The 20,177-nt window shown below is 41.5% G+C and overlaps 3 protein-coding genes across 7 annotated transcripts in view; all 3 read right to left on the bottom strand.

Annotated features, from left to right (window-relative positions):
- The window catches only part of LOC110492174 (synaptotagmin-2), a 76,270-nt gene extending 65,823 nt beyond the window's left edge, over positions 1–10,447 (bottom strand). Inside the window, exons 1-2 of one of the 3 annotated variants that reach the window (XM_021566254.2) lie at positions 10,387–10,447; positions 10,231–10,286 (exon numbers count right to left, since the gene is read on the bottom strand). The gene's annotated coding sequence lies outside the window, so the exon portion shown is untranslated. Of the gene's footprint in view, positions 1–10,230 lie in introns of all 3 variants that reach the window. The other 2 variants (XM_021566253.2, XM_036947127.1) reach the window with 2 other exon arrangements.
- Positions 10,448–11,864: 1,417 nt separating this feature from the next.
- On the bottom strand, positions 11,865–14,232 carry oard1 (O-acyl-ADP-ribose deacylase 1). 3 transcript variants are annotated; one of them, XM_021566240.2, is made up of 6 exons: positions 14,059–14,219; positions 13,834–13,896; positions 13,097–13,262; positions 12,872–12,930; positions 12,672–12,784; positions 11,865–12,556 (listed from the first exon to the last, which is right to left on the bottom strand). In XM_021566240.2, the coding sequence occupies exons 2-6, from the start codon at positions 13,879–13,881 to the stop codon at positions 12,421–12,423; spliced, it is 522 nt and encodes a 173-aa protein (XP_021421915.1). In that variant the 5' UTR covers positions 13,882–13,896; positions 14,059–14,219; the 3' UTR covers positions 11,865–12,420. The 3 variants fall into 3 exon arrangements, with proteins under 3 accessions (XP_021421915.1, XP_036803009.1, XP_036803010.1); XM_036947114.1 differs by having other exon boundaries at positions 12,672–12,930; positions 14,059–14,232; XM_036947115.1 differs by lacking the exons at positions 13,834–13,896; positions 14,059–14,219 and having other exon boundaries at positions 12,672–12,930; positions 13,097–13,298.
- Positions 14,233–15,155: 923 nt separating this feature from the next.
- Positions 15,156–17,415, bottom strand: LOC110491084 (guanylyl cyclase-activating protein 2). The gene is made up of 4 exons (XM_036945856.1): positions 16,913–17,415; positions 16,597–16,746; positions 16,361–16,475; positions 15,156–16,055 (listed from the first exon to the last, which is right to left on the bottom strand). The coding sequence occupies exons 1-4, from the start codon at positions 17,114–17,116 to the stop codon at positions 15,904–15,906; spliced, it is 621 nt and encodes a 206-aa protein (XP_036801751.1). The 5' UTR covers positions 17,117–17,415; the 3' UTR covers positions 15,156–15,903.
- Between the last annotated feature and the right edge of the window lie 2,762 nt (positions 17,416–20,177).

The raw sequence follows: 20,177 nt of genomic DNA, 5'->3' as shown, positions 1-20,177 counted from the left end.
TGGAAATGTTTGTTTGGTGACGTCAATGGAAAATGTGTTGGTTGTTTTACCTCAGCAAAATATCATACAATTCTTGAAAATGAATATGCCACAATACAAGAAAAGCCATTCCATTAAAATACATTTCCATTCTTTTCTGTATGCACGACAAAAATATAATTTATCATTGTGTTCTGATGGAGTTTTCCATCCTGTTATTATTATGTGTCTCTCTCTGTGAGTTCTAAAAACCAAGGGGAATGTGACAGGCAGGAAGCAGCACTGATGGCGCCTACAGGATCTGCTCTGTATGCCGTGTCCTTCCTCTGCTCACTGGCCTCCAAAACTCAATGAATTGAAACAACCTTGTCGTTGAGCAACCACTCAGAGCCATTAAAGGACCAATTCCACTCTCTCTGGCATCTTTCTCCCAGCACTGGAATCTGTGTTTCTTTAGCATCTGTTTGGCCAATCAAATAGGTAAACCACAGTACTAGAGCTAGCTAAATAGAAATATATAATATAAAGGGGATGGTTTTTAATGTGAGGTGATAACATCATTTGGTCAATACAGTGTAGTAACAATATTTCTGAGAAGATATTGAATTAGTTAGGTCTAGTAGCTTCTCTGAACTGGCAAAAACATCACTCCCGCATTCTTAATGTCAGATGGTCAGTTTTAGCACTGTAAAGAAAGGCCCCTGGGAGTGGAATTAAAACTGAGCCAGAATATGTCTCTTCGTTTTTTTGATTTTGGTGGACAGAAGATGTAAATAAACACTGTTTATGTTTAATGGTGTAACACTTGCTTGGAGCGTGTATATGGAGAGAGCTTAAAATCAGAATGTATGTTAAATGCCCTTTTGAAGAAACATCCATGCAGAACATGAATGGGAAACCAGAAGCATGACAACTTTATGATCCCATCACCCTAAAGCCTTCCGCGTGCTTTGGTTCGGCTGGGGGCCTAGTGTGCTCGCATAGTCCCTTAAAAGACATTCACTTGAAAGACGAGAAAATGCAGCAATAGTACTGTTTCTCCATCTTGAGACGCTGTAGCCAGCATACACCCTCAAAATAGTCTGAATTAATCTAAGATTACTCAAGAAATCTGTCATAAGAGGAGATCTTAGTCGCACAATTTGATATTAACTAAGATGTTTGGTGTGGTATTTCCCAAGTGAAAAAATGTGCATGAAAATGAGTTGTCTATCTTTGAATGACAACAAACACTTAATTGAAGAATCAATACTGTGGACCAATGAAGGGGTGTAGACTTCGGCATGTCTCGAGCAAAAAATTTGCGTACACGAATAGCCTTTCGGAAGACCAAAACTTCACAAAATGTCATAATATATGCACAAACTGAGCATGGATGAGAAGCATGCGGATGGATGCCTTAAAGCTCCCATACTGTAGCAGCCTACAAATCACCCATAAGGTGCAGGAGAGAGGATTTTGGTCATTAGGTATGAAGGAAAGTCATGAGCATGGATTTGAGATATACACTTACCTTTCCGGAGGGACCACACCTCTGTGCTTGATATCAGCTTTGCACTGCTGCAGTGGGTATACAGGGTAATTTGTGTTGTAATTTAAGTCTGATCTGGTGGCTCTCAGGAGACGGGAATGAGATTGCAAACATTACAAGCTCCCCAGCTGTGCTTTGGGAGATTCAGGGCCGACACAGGGTGCATTTCAAATGCCTTTGTGTTCTTCCTCAGCTCCCATGATTTTTTTTTTTACCTCAACCTACAAACAGACATTGTCAGCCAGATCTTAAAGGAAACTATGACAGTTCTTACTTAGCATTTTCTATCACAATGTTACCTGTGATTAGAAAACTGGACAGACATGAAAGTGCTCTTTGATTGTGTTTTTTGAAGGAGCAACAAAATCACAGGAAACAGTCAACAAATACATCAATTGGATTTCAGAGTGTATTAAACTATAGTTTTATAGAGACACTACACCTGCGCAGCCACATACAGTATCTCAGAGCGGTGAAGACTCACTGAGGATTTAGCAAGTTACAGTGCATTAGAATGGATGAGATGGGGGGGAACCACAGTGATGGGTAGGTGAGGTGACAGAGGTGCTCCCAGGTGGTATGACATGGGTGAAGAAACGGGCCAGATTATACAATCACCAGTGACAGCAGAGTCACAGTGGGGAGCCAGCTCTGACAGGGGTAGTGACCTACTGTAAACTCCAAAAACACACCACCATCTTCTTGGCCAAGACCTGCCACACACACGCACAGACACACATGCCCCCACAGGCACGCACACTCTTACTCTCACACATAAACGCACCCACACGCATACACACGCGCCGCTCACATTGCTTGTGTGAAACTGCAGTGTGGAATGCATGACTGATCTGGCAGAAAGTCTCCTCTGCAGGGAAACAGTGGTTATAAATAAAACTGAGGAGAGGAGGCTTTGGAAGCTTTTATTGCACACTCCTCACAGAGAGAGGAAGGGAAGGAGGCTTCATAAAAAGGGTCTCGCGTATACTTACATAACACTCAAGGTCCCTGTCACCATCTCAAGAACAACACTTTAAAAGGGGAGGATTAGCCTCGACGAAGGTCCCAACACATCAGTGAAACACCCATAGTATCATGCCCCCGTTGGATCTGTATGTTATCACCAAATGGGTCAAATAATAAGAAAGCATTTTACAGCAAATCGGCTGATTATGAACAGACTGAGTCAGAGAAAGAGGGCCCTGCAAAGAAAAGTAGTCTGTTCTGATACGCAGTATAGTGGAAGGTGATTGGATAATAGGGGCCAAGAGAACAGATGGGACAGGAACACAGAGAATAACAGAGCAGAGCAGAGCTGGACCAAACAGCTGAGGGTGCTTCCTCTGAATATGCACCCCCTCTTACCTTTACTCACTGGCCCTGCTCCCTACTCCAAGCAGTTTTGCGTCTCTCTGACTGAATATGTCTGATAGAAATAGAAACACATTGGGTCCTGTGCCCTGTTTGCTTTTGCATGAAAATATGTCCAGAGCTCAGCATGCCTTCTGAACAGAGATTTCACACAAGAATAGGCTGGCTCCGTTCCAGCAGCATTACTCTCTCTACCCCTCATTATATTCTTCATACCGGAGATCCGCCTTTTGCTCCTCCCCTTTCTCCTCCCCCTCTGGATTAATTATGCAGCTCAATGCAGCACTCTGAGTCCCGGCTGCAGCTTGCTGGCTCACCCCCACCCCCATTCTCCCCTACACACCGCAACTACATTATACTACATCCTCTCCTCTCTCCCTTTCTATCTCACACTCTGTCACTCTCTTGCTTTATCACACACACTCTCATTCTCTCTGTCTCTATCTCGCTATCTCTTTTTTCTTTCTTGAATTTTTCCTTGCGTCGTGACCAAGGCTGGGACATTCTTCGGTGCAAGAATGCCAACACACACTCACTGATGACACACAACACACACATCACAGTGCTTGCTCTAAGCGCCATTGTGCGGGTAGCAAGACATGCCATGTAAGACTCGTGCTAAGATTGATGCTATCTCGATCACTCATTTGTCAGGCTATAAGAACATTTCTGATACTGGCATCATGGCATTTATCATATTAATGTTATGTGTTGTCATAGACATGTGAATTTATTGTAGCGGATGCTCTAAAAACCATGGATTGGCAACTAGCGGCATGCAGCCCTTTTGTAGGATGGCGGATCAATTTACAACGTCTAAACATTTACAAAATGTTGGTTAGGGCCCCAAAAGGGCTCTGACTATATGTATGGATGTGGGTACGCAGACCCGCGAGCCACTGCGCCCCCCCCCATGATGAGTTCAGAGCCACCCCCATCAAATTTGTGCATCCCTGCTCTAAATACACAAAGATTAGAAAAGCAGCAATTACACACATGGTTAGCCCAAACATAATTGGACCAAGAGAAGCCTCTATTCTAATTCTTTGCTGTCCAATGTATTTGTGGACTGACTGGGGAGAGTTCACTCTATTAAAAGAAAGGCCTTTGATATACAGGGGATGAAACCAGTGTTATACAAACTACACTACTTCACCAAGTTAAATCATTCATTTCCAGCACAGGGTAGACTTTTCCAGAAACAAATGTCCAACCTAGGATGTGTTCAGCCCTGCTTGTTTGCTCTTCGCAATGAACACTGAGTGTACAAAATATTAGGAACACCTTCTCTTTCCATGACATAGACTGACCAGGTGAAAGCTATGATCCCTTATTGATGTTACTTGTTAAATACACTTCAAACAGTGTAGATGAAGGGGAGGAGACAGGTTAAAGAAGGATTTTTAAGCCTTGAGACAATTGAGACGTGGATTGTGAATGTGTGCCATTCAGACGGTGAACGGGCAAGACAAAAGATTTAAGTGCCTTTGAACGGGGTATGGTAGTAGGTGCCAGGCGCACCGGTTTGAGTGTGTCAAGAACTGCAACACGGCTGGATTTTCATGCTCAACAGTTTCCCGTGTGTATCAAGTATGGTCCACCACCCAAAGGACACCAGCCAACTTGACACAACTGTGGGAAGCATTGGAGCCAACATGGGCCAGTATCCCTGTGGAACACTTTTGACACCTTGCAGTGTCCATGCCATGACGAATTGAGTCTGTTCTGAGGCCAAAAGGGGGTGCAACTCAATATTAGGAAGGTGTTCCTAATGATTTGTACACTCAGTGTGAATCTGAGGTAACAGGTAAACAATCGGCTGAAATGAGAAGTTTAGCATGGTGTGCTGTGGAGAAACAAACTTCAGAGTCCAAACACTCACCCAGCTGGGCATAGCAGACTCAAGCCCGCTTCAAATAGAGGAACACTGATTGAACATCAAACCCCTCAGGGGAACTAATAACTCTAAACAACACCAAATCCACAGTCAGTCAGCTACTTCAGCATTAGATCAACATGATAGTAACTAAGATCAAATACAGCAGATAAGCCTCTCATGCCTCAGCCCCAAAGGCAGACAGTGGGATGGAAACATAACTGTTTGAGGAAGCAGAAATAACTTGGATCTTCAATTTCCTAGATTAGCACTGTCCTGTATCTCAACCGTGTGTCTAGTAGTTTTCTGGACAAGCCATCCCATAGTTAGGCTTAACTTGTTTGATTCAAAATGCATTAGTGTCTAGACTGGAAAGTTGACCACTGGGCTCGGTGTAAACAGAACTAAAAAGCCAACTGAACAAAGCACATCAACAACGCATCAGACTGATATGAGACTAACACAAATGATTTCTGGTCATGTGTTTGCCTTTCCATTGTTGTAATTTCAACATGTCCCATAAGGGAGCTGGCTTTATTTGCCAGGGCATTAGGCTAGCCTACCCAGGGACAAAAGCATGTGATGTGTGCAAATGCTCCTAATGGGAGAAACATAGAGGTGGGAGAAAGATTATGTGCCATACAGCGGTACTGGGGTTATTGGCCACATTTGGCGTGGTCTGATATGGTTACAGTATGCTTGTACAGTGAAATAAATTACAATCCCATGACTGAATATACCAGGTCAAATTGGGCAGAATTGAATATGCAGTATTTATAGGTTTATATAATCCAGGAAAGCCTTAACATGAGATTAATTGCCCTGTATTGTCCATTCAACTCTTTGCTCTGAACATTCTATAGCACACTTCAAGTACCCCAGAATCAGCATAACAGAAAGACATATCAGGTCAAGTGGAAAGAACAATTGTGTTCCTGCTTTTTTGGTTGTTGTGCTGTTCGTCAGCAGGCAGGCAGGCAGCCCTCTATGTCGCTCTGCTGCAGGGGTCTTTTCAGTGCATGGAACCGGATGGCAAGAACACAGCGGGGGCTGGGCACTGCAATGTGCTGCAGTGCTCCAAGCTTTGTACCGCACACCCACTCGCTCTCTCTCTCCCTCATACTTCCGCTCCGCTCTTTCCTCTCATCATCTGTCTCCCTTATTCTCCATCTCTTTTCACTTTCCTTTCACGTCCCCTTCCTCTCCCATCTTTTTTCTTTTCATCCTAATAATCCCCTCTATTTCTGTCTTTCCTCCATCACTCACTTTCTATCCTATTCTCGTGCTCACTTTGAGCACACATTTCCCCGGGGTGTGTGATGAGGTGCCCTGGTCTTGGTTGCTAGCAATGCACAACTGTACTGTTCTCTCCTCTCCTCCCGCACGCAACTGTATTTTTCAGGGTGACACTTCATCAAGGAGAGAATGTTCACCTTAATCATTTGATATGTCCTCAATTTTCCTCTACTGTCTCCTGTATTCTTTCTCAGTGGTAGCAATACATAAGGGCTGGATAACTTCTGTGAATATTCATTGTGCCCTTCTGCATATCATTTTATCCATTCAAAGCCTTATATTTTCTCATTATAAAGCTCTGGCTCCATTTCAGTCCATTCAGTTCCTTTCTGTAGTTGTTTTAATGTAATGTAGTTTGGTTTGGTGGAATGCTCACAGTGCAGAATTGGCTGACATGCGGAGCTAAGCACTATGCTAACTGTGGTGTCAGGGTGACAGCAGTGTTGGCTCCGCTATATCGCCTTCGCCATCAGTAACAGGGGCGCACTAAACACCACGTGTCACATAATCTGGGACAGGGAGTGTCACACAGAGAGGATGAGCAATGACATGACTCCTGACACTTCTGCTGATCTGCCTCTTCCTGAGGTGCTATTCACTCAATGGGTACAATGGATTGTATACCTGCAGAGGTGAACCTAATGATCTATTAACCCAAAAGTCCAAAGCTTCTAAAAGAATGAACACATAATGTCTCAATTCAAAACAATGGAATTCAAATGTTTTAAATGAGACTTATTTCTCATTCCCTTCAATGACCTGATGGTAACAAAAACATTAAAATCTCATTTGTTACAGTGCATTCGGAAAGTATTCAGACCCCTTCCCTTTTTCCACATTTTGTTACGCTACAGCCTTATTCTAAAATGGATTCAAAAAAAAAAATCTGTCATCAATCAACACACAATACCTCATAATGACGGAAGCGAAAACAGCTTTAGACATTTTTGGAAATGCATTAAAAATAAAAAACAGAAACACAACATTACATTAGTATTCAGACCCTTTGCAATGAGACTCGAAATTCAGCTCAGATGCATCCTGTTTCCATTGATCATCTTTGAGATGTTTCTACAACGTGATTAGAGTCCATCTATGGTAAATTCAATTGATTGGACATGATATGTCTATATAAGGTCCCACAGTAGACAGTGCATGTCAGAGCAAAAACTAAGCCATGAGGTCGAAAGAATTGTCCGTAGAGCTCCGAGACAGGATTGTGTCGAGGCACAGCTCTGGGGAAGACAACGCAGGGGTGGCTTCGGGACAAGTCTCTGAATGTCCTTGAGTGACCCAGCCAGAGCACGGACTTGAACCCGAACGAACATTTCTAGAGAGACCTGAAAAAAGCTGTGCAGGTGCCATTCCCCATCCAACCTGACAGAGCTTGAGAGGATCTGCAGAGAAGAATGGGAGACACTCCCCAAATACAGGTGTGCCAAGCTTGTAGCGTCATACATAAGAAGACTCAAGGCTGTAATCACTGCCAAAAGGTGCTTCAACAAAGTACTGAGTAAAGGGTCTGAATACTTATGTAAATGTGATATTTCTGTTTTAATTTTTTCATAGATGAGCAAACATTTCTAAAAATCTGTTTTTGCTTTGTCATTATGGGGTATTGTGTGAAGATGGATGAAATTGTTTTTTCCCCCATCAATTTCAGAAAAAGGCTGTAACGTAACAAAATGTGGAAAAAGTCAAGGGGTCTGAATACTTTCCGAATCGAATGCATTGTATATCACAGGACATGTCTGATATTTCATGACCTTATTCATGATATGTCTCTTTCATAGGAGTGATTGGATAGTAAAGTGCCATACTATTTCATTCAACAGTCAGGTTCCATCCTTCAGCTGCTGTGATTCGTCCTCTGACTGAAGACCACACTGATTCCAGTCCTTCCACTAGCTGTTCTATCCTGATTACAATACTCAAATGATTTTAGCCAACAGCGAGATATCCACCGTTTCAAATCCCGCTATGCTAATTCAAGATAAGTACTTTTTGGGCTCCTTCAGACTTCAGTGGTTCTCAACTTCTCACAATTTCAGTCTTATAGAGGACAGCAGCTAATACTTGGACACAGTGAGGGGTGTCACTGCAGCGTTGCTATTAGCAGCTGGGTTTTCTCAGCAGTGCTATCTCAGTGTCTTCCTCGGCGTGACGTCTCTACCCTGCTGGGAGTCTCTCAACCTCATCCCCAGGATAATGTGAAGAGGAACAGTCTTCCATAATTCCATAAATGTCAATGGTCATTAAAGTGTTGTTGGCATAATCATTTACCTCATCTGAAAAATATACATTAGTTCATAAATTACTCATTTTCCAGAATGCAAAATCTAAGCCTATTATGAATAGTTTGGTCATTTTTGAAAAATGTATGTTAAACTCACTGAGTCTAGGCTACGCAGTGGTAGGCCTACTCCAGGATCAGCATGGTTTCCATTTGAATATGATTGTTCTGACTGTGTTTTAATGTGTGATTCCTTGTGGCCACTTGCAAGCACAGGAACGGATGTGATAGTTGCTGAAGTCGCTCACAGAATTGGGGAAGTACTACACATGGTCTATCACTATGGTACTAGATGGCAGTGCTACGGTGTGTGTGGTGTAGTGTAAAACAAAAGTTTGGTTTGAAATATTGAGGATGGGACACACTAAAATAGCTTCGCAGTCTCTCAGAGACAAAAGGCAGAGAGACATGAACAATAAAGTGTGCTTCTCCCTTTCTGGTCCACAACTGCCACGGTATAGTGGATATGCTCACAAAGCTGCTATCGTGTCTCTGGGAGATTGGGTCAGACTACGACAGAGCAAGGCTCTAGGGGTCAGCAGCTCTGGTCAGGAGAGGATGGGTCCCCAACCCTCCCTAGCTTTCCTCCTGTTCTGCCTACTGAGTGGGAGTATCCTTTGCAATGACAGAAAGAGGACATGGTCTGTAAATCCTTTACAAACACAGATTCTTCACACTACTCTCCCAAACGAATACTGAACCTGGTTTCCAGATTGAGTAAATAGCCTACAACTGTGGAGAGCAGAACTGCCCCTAAAAATAAACAGAAAATCATTAAAAGATCATCTTTTACAGTACTATCTTATTCACGTCGCAAATCTTTTAGATAGGCTACAGATGAAAGAAACAGCGCCTACTGCTGGCCGCTGTAGATTAGTCAAACAGAAAAATGTCAAGGTCATAATCACATCAAATGACATCACGATGAGCAAAATAGAAAAGTGTAAATACACCTCATATAAGTCGCAAGAAAATATATTTTTATATTGAAAATACCCCATCTGTCTGTTAGATTGCGTTATCTGTCCAGTAGCCCTTCATAAAATCTTTAAAATGCCCTTAGCCTTCACTTTCCTCTGCGGTTCCTACTGTGTGACCACTGAGGGGTGAGAGAAAAACTCTCCTCTTTCCATGGAAGGAGATTCCTCCAGCCCTGCATACCCTCTCTGTGAGATAGTTCACTGGGGCTGCAGGCACAGACTGAGCCCTAGTGAACTATCAAGTTCTCTACACACCATTTCTAATTAAGACAGATCAATCTCTACACACCATTCCTAATGCATGTGTTATCTAAGCAACCCAAATGCATGCATCATATTACATTATATCCTTATTCACATACAGCTGCACACAAAATGAGAGTCCACACATACGAGTGCGCACATCGTCCCCTTTTGGGATTATCATTATGCAGTACATTTGTTTCACCGTGAAATGATGCACCTGTCCACCTGACCTCTCATTTGAACCATCAACGTCAAACTTCAAAAATGTTTGTTTTTTTTAAACTTTTTTTTAATGCCTCGTCCCAGGAAACTTCAAGTTTGCTCTGAATTCACAAAAACTGCATGGTTATGTTAAGTCCCCCTGCCCCATGTCAGCAAGATGCTGGGGTCTGGGGAAGCTCCACTATCTATGGACTGAAATGGGATACTGCTGCACTTGACAACCGTGTGCACGGAGAGTAACTTGGCTTGGAGCATCAGAGTCCCGCTCAAGCCTTCTCTCTCCTTCCCTGTCAAGTCTCAATTATGTAAACATTTAAAAATAAAAAAATCTCTAAATGAATGATCAATTAATTAGCTCCAATATGGCATTATAATTATATCAGGAAAAAAAAGAACTTCAAAAGCATCCCACCAGCAGATGTGAAAAGCAGTTTACCTTGTGTGCTGGGTCTCTTCCTCCTCAGGGCAAATGTCTCTAGCAGCTTCAGGGCACTGAGATAGATAGAAAAAAAGAGAATGAATATTCCTTCAAGAATGACTTTCTCTTATTTCCAGTGTTAGAATAATGGACTAGTGCATAGTTCTAGAATACCGTGGACTCTTGCCTTTCATCCACACACACCCTAATGGATTACTACAGTAAATTAATACAAATCAGCTCCGGGGAGGGATAAAAACTACACACACACAGCAGTTTTTTCTTCACTCATTCTGCTGTTTTTTTTTAATGCTGTATCAGCCTGTATCGCCACCTCATTGGCTGAGCTGCTCTTCAATAACATAAGCGATGTGCTTTAATTGGGAGGGGGCAGTTTCACGGTGCATCAGGACCCCTCCCCCAAGCTCTTCTTTTCTCTAAAGTGGACAAGAGTGCCGAGCTCTACAGATTCATACACAGAGCGTAAAAAAGAAGGGAAGGGAAGATGGACATGAGAGAAACAGAGTGAGTGTTAGGAGGGAGAACTAAGGAAAGTAGCAAATCAGTGAGCTGCTATAGGACAAACACAGGCAAGCCGAGCTAGGATTCAGTGTATTTCCATGGTTAGGATTTTTGAGACACAAGCAAAGACGACCACTGCATTTCTGCAGTGTGTGATGGACCTATGCAGTACAGTGATGTTCAGGCCAGATAAAAGGGAGACTTCCCAGGGCTCGATGCAGAGTACAGTCTAATCACTGTGTTAGGGGGATGGGAGGAGGAGGGGGTCAAATGCAGTGATGCCCGAAAGACATCCAGCCAGGAATAGAGGAATCAAGGTAGCCGCAGTGTACCCAGTGACAAATGCATTTCCCTCATGAATTATTGAAGGTGCCCCAGAAGGCATGGGGAGTAGGTGGGGGCAAAGCCAGGCAGCAGACTACTGCTCTGTCTTTTCACTAGAAGACCTGTCAGACTGTACACGGTCTAGCTAAATATTGTACGCTCGCGTTATAAACATATTTTGGTTTATAGTCATTGTAAATGGCAAAATATGCTATTCCTTTCAAGTAATGTAACTACAGGCAATCCAGCGAAAGGATGGCTGGTTGTGTGTGCATTCGACTCAAGTTTCATGTTGTAGAGGAGGGCTTGATGTACTAGAGGGCTTAAACATAAAATGGTTCTGTGAGTTTGACTTTGTGGTGTCAGATTCCCTATACCCTTCCCCCACCCTCCCTTACATCTGGCGCCGGCATCGTCTTTCAGCTGCTTTTACAGTACAGTACACTCAAGATCAACATTACATCATACAATACCGTGGCCATATCTGCTGCAGCTGCAACCCGCTATGTCTTTTGTGATGGTCATAGCATTAGAATCACATTATAAGGTAGCGTTCAGAGTCCGCAGCTTCAAGCTTGTGACTCATGAGCAAAGCCTGATGCACAGCCCTGGTCAGTAGATGAAGAGATGGGTATTAGGAATGACTACATGTATTTGTTCAGATCATCTGTCCTCCTGTATGGTATGACGGGTGATATTGATACATTTAGTCATAAGGTGAACGTGATCGATAGATGACGTAACACCATTTACACTGGACAGTCAATCTAAACATATATACAAATGATAAGAACCACAGGTTCAGCTAAATGTATGCAACACATTGATTTTATTACTGTAAAATAACAATATAGTTTTCAGAAGTCATGCTCATGTAAGATACTTGTACATTACAGGGTATTTACATCATATGAAAAATCTGTATAGATCACACCACAGAAGCCATGTGGAGAAAACTATAATTGGTGCCCCCATCTGGTGGAGAATAGCTCTACTAAAGGATCATAATTAACATGAAAATAGGCACTTGCAATATCAGAGAACCATCACACACAGGGGTAAAATAAAGATTAGGCGGTAAAGGATATGATTCTTAAAGTAAAGTGCTACATTTTGTGATTTAATTTATTAACTTTTGAAAGTAAACATTTCAGCAAACTTTGCGCAGGTGCATATCCGTATGCTGAGTAAACTTGGCAATTAAAAATACACGCTGTGTCAATCAACACAATATGGTCCGAGTTTTATTTCACACAAAACCCGTTGAAAAACACAGGCTTGGAGCCTATGACAAAAGATGATAGAGAATATAACCATAACAAATATCCCTGAAACATGATTTACTTTGGTTTACAGAAAACATCAATGGAAACTTGGTTTCCCTGTGGGTTTTACAGGGAGAGTATACACAGTGATACTTATATCTGTGGGCTGGAATACCTGCTTAAGCATCTCCTCCACTTTATCCCAACTCAGTCGATCAAGGCCACAGCCGATGCTGGAGAATAGAAGGATAGGAAAAATGGAAGTTGAGTCAGCATACCAACAATATGCAAATTAATTAAATGTCAACATAATGGTGATTTTTTTGTGTAGAATGTATTTATACAAACCGAGGCATTGATATTCCAGTTACTCCATTTTGTAAGCAATGAGACTTCATGTCCTCGAGGCTCTGCCGTAGGTTGTCATAGGTAGGTTTGTGGCTGTATTTTTCTTTTGTAATCTGTAAGAGAGAGACACCACAAAAGATGACAAAATAAAAAGGCTTTATATGTTTCAGTTGGTTGGTATATAGCGCTAAGCATCTTACCAGGTAGTACACAAAACGCTTGTTTCTTTTCAGTACAGCACATTGCCCTGGCACCTTCTCTGAAGAAAAAAACAGTAGACAGTGATCTTGATCAATGACATTGGCTTATGATATATACTATGCCTTCTATCTGTAGTGCGAACTTTGAAGTGAAAATGGCACATCACAAAAGACTTCCATAGCATGTAGAGTGCATAATAACAAACATGAATACACAGGACTCACTCTGTTTCTTCAGCTCATCTACTCCACTAAATTGTTTCTTGAATTTGACAGCGATGCCAGCCCCCATGCGACAGTCCTCGCTGATACAATGGGCCAGGACCTCATCTTCACGACAGGAGAACAGGTCCCCCTTCACATGACGCAGCCTCCAGCCGCCTTCTGCATTCTGGCCAAGAGAGGGTAGCATTACACCACAGGACCAGACATCAAGTACATAGATAGCTATACCAAAGAGTTTTCTAACCTCGGTCCTTTACATTTGCTCCAGGTAAGTAGTAATATGGGCATTGTTTAAATGCCATTCAATATGGCGGAACCAGCTAAATATGGGGGTTTCTAGCCAGATTCCGACCATACGCTTGCTTACAGCTGCACTGACAGGCTTCCTGTTTAGACGACAACGCGGAGCCAGCACGATAGGAAAACATACCTCACTCCAGGGATGACAAATGTGTTGACTCCGAATTGTCCCAACTGCTATACAAATAAGATTGAACGACTTCTAAAACACTAGAAGTCGTTCAATCTTCTTGGTGTAACAGTTGGGATAATAGGCCAATTCAGAGTACAATGCATTTCTCATTCCTGGATTGAGGTACATTTTCCGAGCCATTTCTCGCGCTGGCTCTGTGGTTTCAATCTAAACAAGAAGCCGGTCAGACCCAGTTCCGCTGTAAGAAAGCGTAGGCTCGAAATCTATTCTGGCTAATTTGTTTTTTTTTATGATGGCCACTTACCTTATATTTGTCAATAGAGCTCACTGGCTCTTCAGATACAGTTGACATTATACGACAGGTAAACTGTAATCAACCAGGTAGAGGGAGGGATAGGCAATTGTTGTTTAAATTAAAGTACATTTGACAATTTGAACCTGCAGTATTAGCTAGCACTACAACAAGCACATTTGGCTGACTGTTGCATAAGGCTAGCTTTGATGTATTTTTCTTAATTTAGCAACTTACTGAGCTAGCGTCAAAGTCGTTCAGTTTCTCTTTCAATTGAACCAAGATGTGGACATTATCAGCTAGCAATCGACTTCCTCTTTGTGTCACAGATGGGAATTCGTCCCAGCATATCCAAGGCGAAACTGCTTAAACCAATCCAATCATTTCATATCAAAGGTAGGAGGAGCTAGAGGTCCATTATGCTCGTGCTCCAGTACCTCCACCATCAATATTTATTTTATTTTAACTAGGCAAGTCAGTTAAGAACAAATTCTTATTTTTTGAAAGAGGCATTAAATGAATAGTGCATTTAGTCAGGGGCCTGGGCTATATAATAGGCTTACATACCATACAATAGGTCAACATAGGTGTTTATTTAATCAGTAATGCCCGAGGATTGTGGTATATGGCCAATGTACCATGGCTAAGGGCTGTTCTTATGCGCAATGCAGAGTGCCTGGATACAGCCCTTAGCTGTGGTATATTTTCCAAACACTGCAAACCCCCGAAGGTTACCTTATTGCTATTATAAACTGGTTACAAATGTAATTAGAGAAGTAAAATAAATGTTTTGTCATAACAATGGTTTATGGTATGATATACCACAGCTGTCAGCCAATCAGCATTCAAAGCTCGAATCACCCAGTTTATAATTAGCCCTTGATCATCACTCCGTTACATTACATTAGGCCTACACATAAGTCGTTGGATGAAGGCGTCTTCAGTATGGGGAAGTTTTGTTAATAGCCGCAAGACTCGGTCTGAACATTAACACGCATCACTTGTGGTATGGTTTTGGAAGCATAAGGACCATATCTTTCATATTAGCGAGAAAAAATCATTTAAAAGTTAAATTGATACACACCTTTAATTATAGGGTTAGGGTTCCCATACAGCCATATTTCCATGTTACAGTGCTTGTTTATGGAAAACCGATAGAAGACGGTGTGGACTACCTGTGCCAATTAGCTGTCTGCATCTCCAAACACCTATGTGGGGAGCCCACAAACGTGTTGTCACTGAAATATTGTTGGCTGTAACTGTGTTAAAACACTTTACAGTAAGTGCATGTGTATTTTGCATTTGTTTAATTATTTTAATGTGATATGAAAGTAGAGGGTTTCTAGAACCGTACCGCAATTGAGAATCGATTAACTTTTAGATGGTGCATTTGGCTGTTTTGGCTTCCAGAGCCAATTCGCCCTTTAAACAGAACATGTAAGGAAGGTCCTTGGACTAAGGAGTAACGTTACACTTCTTTTAGTTCAATATTGAGCTAGGTGTTTATTATGCAACTTCATACACATTTACTGTTCAATGAATATGGATTTCAAGTTCAACACACACAAAAAGAGAGGTGGTGCCCTAAAGTTCTAAAAATGCAAAAATGGTGCCAGAAATGTAATAAGACTGCTACCGGTGTACTATATTGTCAGCTCTATTAAAACCTCATCAAGTATAAGCCCCCAAATCGGATGGATGCTTTTTTGTTTACCAGCAAAACATAATTGCAAAATAAACTCTACGATCTGCCTCTGCATGATGTCTTTCAATCATAATGAGATGGAGAAAACTGGTCCCTTTCACTGTAGCCTGCACGTACAAAATGCAATCATGAATAGTGGAACACACACAACCATCAGGGCAAACAGAAACACATTGATATGTACACATTAGGGATTTAAAAAGAGAATGGTGTGTTTGCTATTTATGGGGAGAGAAGGAGAGTTATTAGAGCAGTGATTTCCTCCTCTGGACAAGAGTCCACAGTCTACGTGGGCATGGTGGTAGTGTCTGCCGGCACAGGACAGCTGAAGCTGCTGGTAGATGGATTCAACTTTTGATTGAAAGTAGTCCAGAAACTTATTGCAGAGGTCCAGCTTCAGAGCTCACTCCAGAGCTCTTACGTCTCCGTTCATTGATCCAGTCCCCAGGGTTGACGTCCATTTGCAGCATCTTCATCACCCACTTGTCTCTCCTGGCCCCGTCAATGAACTCATCCAGAGACAGCTCCCCTGACGGAGGAGAGATAGTTAGCATTACCCATTAACTAGTGAAACCAAAACACACACACCGAAGGAAAAACATTACTCACCCATGGTCCAATTTTCTAAATACTCTGGAATGTGTTACACCCATTAATGACTAAGTCACTTTGGATAGACGATCCTGCTAAATGGCATTTACTGTATATGTCTGTGTGTTACACACAGTCATAACAGTATGGAAATCACAGTGAGAACCTGCTAAATCATTAAATTATTAAAAGCACAGATCAAACTGTCAGAGAACAGTAAGGGGGTAAAGAAAACATCCTCACCATCTCCGTTTTCATCCACCAGTTCGAATATTCTGTCAACCACTTGATCTGGGGACAGGAGGTTACACTCTGAATCCAGTTCTCCATGACAGGCTTTCTTTAGTCGGTAGATGGACTGAGAGAAGATAACATTTTGGAATTATATCCCATATGTATACTGTACATGTCTATAGAAATACTCTATTTTATTTAATCATACACTAATCTTTCGACGACTGGAAAATGTTGGTTGTTACCTCTACAATCTCCAGCAGCTCTGTCTTGTCAATGCAGCCACTTCCATCTTTGTCGTACATTTTAAAAGTCCACTTCAGTTTATGTTCCAACTTGCCCCTCAAGACCAGGTTAAGGGCTGCAACATACTCTAGAAAATCAATTGTGTTGTCCTGCAAAGGGGGGGGGGGGATCATAACAGATTGAAATGATACTCATCAATAAATACTGAAATGAAGAGAAAAGGTGTTCAACAGTTATCACTTGAAAGACAACATGTGGACACTGTGGCCCTCAAAGGCCCCCCCATCAGATTACTGTAATCTGTATGCTACTCACTCCGTTCTTGTCGAAGGCGCGGAACATATTCTCAATATAATCCGCTGCCTCCTTGTTATTAGTAACGCCGAAGAAGCTCTTGAACTCGTGCATATAGAGTGTTCCACTTGGGCACTCCACCACAAACTTCTTATACCACTCCTGCAGCTCTGCAACATCAATTTCCTGGTCTGAGTCACTCTCCTCACTCAGTCGCTGACCCATCACGGAAATAGTAGTCAAATACTTTGAAGAGCCTCTTTAGTTGAAGGTGTCGTCTCATTTTTTATTGGACTCCTTAGTTGAAGTGGTTGTCACTCATGATTTAAAGTTGTCTGTCAGTCAGTGGTGTAGCTCTACTCTTTGGACGCTCCACAACAACAACAAAAATTCTTCCAACTATGTCTCCATTACCATCACAACTGCACCGTTTGAATCCATCCACTGTGTCTGTACTATTACTAAAGAAAAAGGCTATGTTTCCATACATAAACAAAAATAGTGCAACAGAAACAGTGAGTTAGTATTACCCCTGGTCTGCCAATGCTGCACTGAGGGTAGAGACTGGGCAAGGACTGTTGTGGATCACATGACACAAGGGATTAGGAATACATACCCACTGTCTGGATCAATTAGTTCATAGTGAGATCATGAGAAGATTTGCCTTTGTCCATCTCCTAAATATTGCTCAAGGGTCAGTATGGGAAATCCTGCCAGTCCAAGGCAAGTGAGCAGCTAGAACTACTGCAACAGACAGGTGCTGAACAAAATAATAGGAATAAAGATATTTCAAACTGCTAACTGAACTGGTAATGTAGACTACTATTAACCTAAAAGGAAGAGCCGTTGACTTGACATCAGAGTAACAGTGTGACATGAGGAAATTGATCAACCTAAAGAAAAGGAAAAGGACCAGTTTCCCAGACCCAGATTAAGTATAGTCCTGGACTAAGAGGCACTTTCAATGGAAACTATCAATTGAGATTTTTCTCCCTCCATGGCAAGGTTAAATCTGGGTCCAGGAAACTGGCCCATAATTCAGAGGGATTGGGTTAAATGCAGTCGACACATTTCAGTTGAATGCTTTCAGTTGTGCAACTGATTACATATCCTCTTTCCCTTCCCTATTCTAGCCAGGGTAGCCAAAATAATGGACAACTGGGAAATTTTACACATGCCCCTAAGCATGATGAGATGTTAATTACTTAATTAACTCAGGAACCACACGTGTGGAAGCACCTGCTTTCATTATACTTTGTATCTATAATTTACTCAAGTGTTTCTTTGTTTTGGCAGTTACCTGTACATTGAGTTATATACAGGCAAGACCCAGTAAATTCCCTGGTGAAATGTGAAGTCCATGAGCATCATTAAGCAGATCACTTTTGTCAAGTAGGTCAAGGTTTCCCAAAGTCGGTCCTGGGGCCCCCCCTGGATGCACGTTTAGTTTTTTTGCCCTAGCACTAAACACAGGGTTGGTAGGTTACTTTCTAAATGTAATCTGTTACAGTTACCTGTCCAAAATTGTAATCCGTAACATAACTTTTGGATAAACCAAACTCAGTAACGCAATCTGATAACATGCAGTTACTTTGATTACTTTCCCCTTACGAAGCATTAAAATAAGACAAGCATGTATGTTACCAATTGAACCAGATCTATTGCAGGATAAATCAATGTTAAAGTTTACATAGCTGGCCATATATGGATGTTACATTTTACTTTATGGTTTGGTTATGTAGGCTTCTTCTAACTCTTCGCTTCCTACGACATATAATAATACAATTAAATTATATCTTTACATTACAAAACAAAGTCTATCAGAATCTCAGTCATGTTATACCCCTTGATCTTCAAGAATAGGACTTGGAAATATGGAAGTATAGACCAGCAAAATTGTTTTACCTGAGCATAACCCCAAAAGGACTTACAGTATTAGCCAGCCCTACACTGTTGTTTATGATTTTGTTGTCATGCAGGACTGATTGGGCTCATTGATTAGAGTTGACAAATAAACGCTCCGCTCATGGAATGGCATGCTTTGAGCATTACTGAAAAGTACTATTTACACGTGAAAAATGAATGCCACATGCTGCATTTGCTATAGGCCGATTATTCAACTTTTTGTTGGTGACATTTTAATATATTGATAATGTGCAGCTGTTTAAAGGGCAAATCCACAGATGAAACAATAGTAAAACGGTTGCCCTGCCTGAGGGATGGGCCTGGAGAAATGTAACCACTCTCAGATTAATAGACAGAGCTATGGATGCAAGGACTGACCATCCATGATATCAACATTATTGTTTTAACCATGTTATGAGGCTATACAGTGGTTGTTTACATTTACAATGTTTACAAACATTGGAGGAAAACCTGCTTATATTTTGGGTTCTCATGGAGTGTGACAGTTGAACTAAGCTCATGAGGCATTTATAAATTATATTCTTCAAGTATCAATGGATGGATATACAGTATATATCCAAAAATTGATGTAGCAACTACAGATTGCCCCTTTAAGTCTATCAAAAGTGTGCGACTTTGAACATGTGTCCATTAAGCCTATGGATTCAAAAAATGTATCAGCATGAATTAAATTGAGCAATAAAAGCCCCTCTTTTATTCCATAGGCTGGGATCTGCACTGTGCAGCTGTTACAAGAGCACATTGTTCACTTGGCTGTCCACTGGTTTCAATACCAATGATTGATAGGCAGCTCAAACTAGTTTCATTCAAACATTATTGGGTTCAAATACACATTTAGATTTGTGAACAGCCATCCACAACAACCACAATCCGTAAGGCGTAAATAGCTAAATGAGAGAACAGCAGTGTGAATCACATCAATGTGCTATGTAGATAACAATAAGTAATATCTGTATCTCCGTAGACTACACCACTGCAGTCAAGTGTTTATTCAAATTGGATAATTTTGGGATGCCGACAGCAGCCATACCATTGAAAGACGGTTAGCCTACAAAAGCCTATTCCTGCTTTTTTTCTCGGGATCCATCAAACCCATTTGGTGTGTCATCATAGTGGTCTCTGACTTCTGGTCAGACTCTCTCAGTTCGAACAAATTCAAATTTGCGCCTTTTTGTCAATGCTTATTTGAATGAATTTAGAAAACAGAGAAGTGTCCCAAAACAAAATGTGCAATCCTCCTTTCTGAATTTAAAAGTAATCCTCGAAGTAATCATGTAGTTTTGCAAAAGTATCTGTAATCTGATTACATTGTTTTTCCTTGTAACGTATTACAGTTACCGTTTTTGTGTAATCCGTTACT

The sequence above is a fragment of the Oncorhynchus mykiss genome, chromosome 16, assembly GCF_013265735.2.
Source record: "Oncorhynchus mykiss isolate Arlee chromosome 16, USDA_OmykA_1.1, whole genome shotgun sequence".
NCBI lineage: Eukaryota > Metazoa > Chordata > Actinopteri > Salmoniformes > Salmonidae > Oncorhynchus > Oncorhynchus mykiss.
Note: the sequence above shows the minus strand (reverse complement) of the source record. Positions and strands in the feature narration are given on the sequence as shown.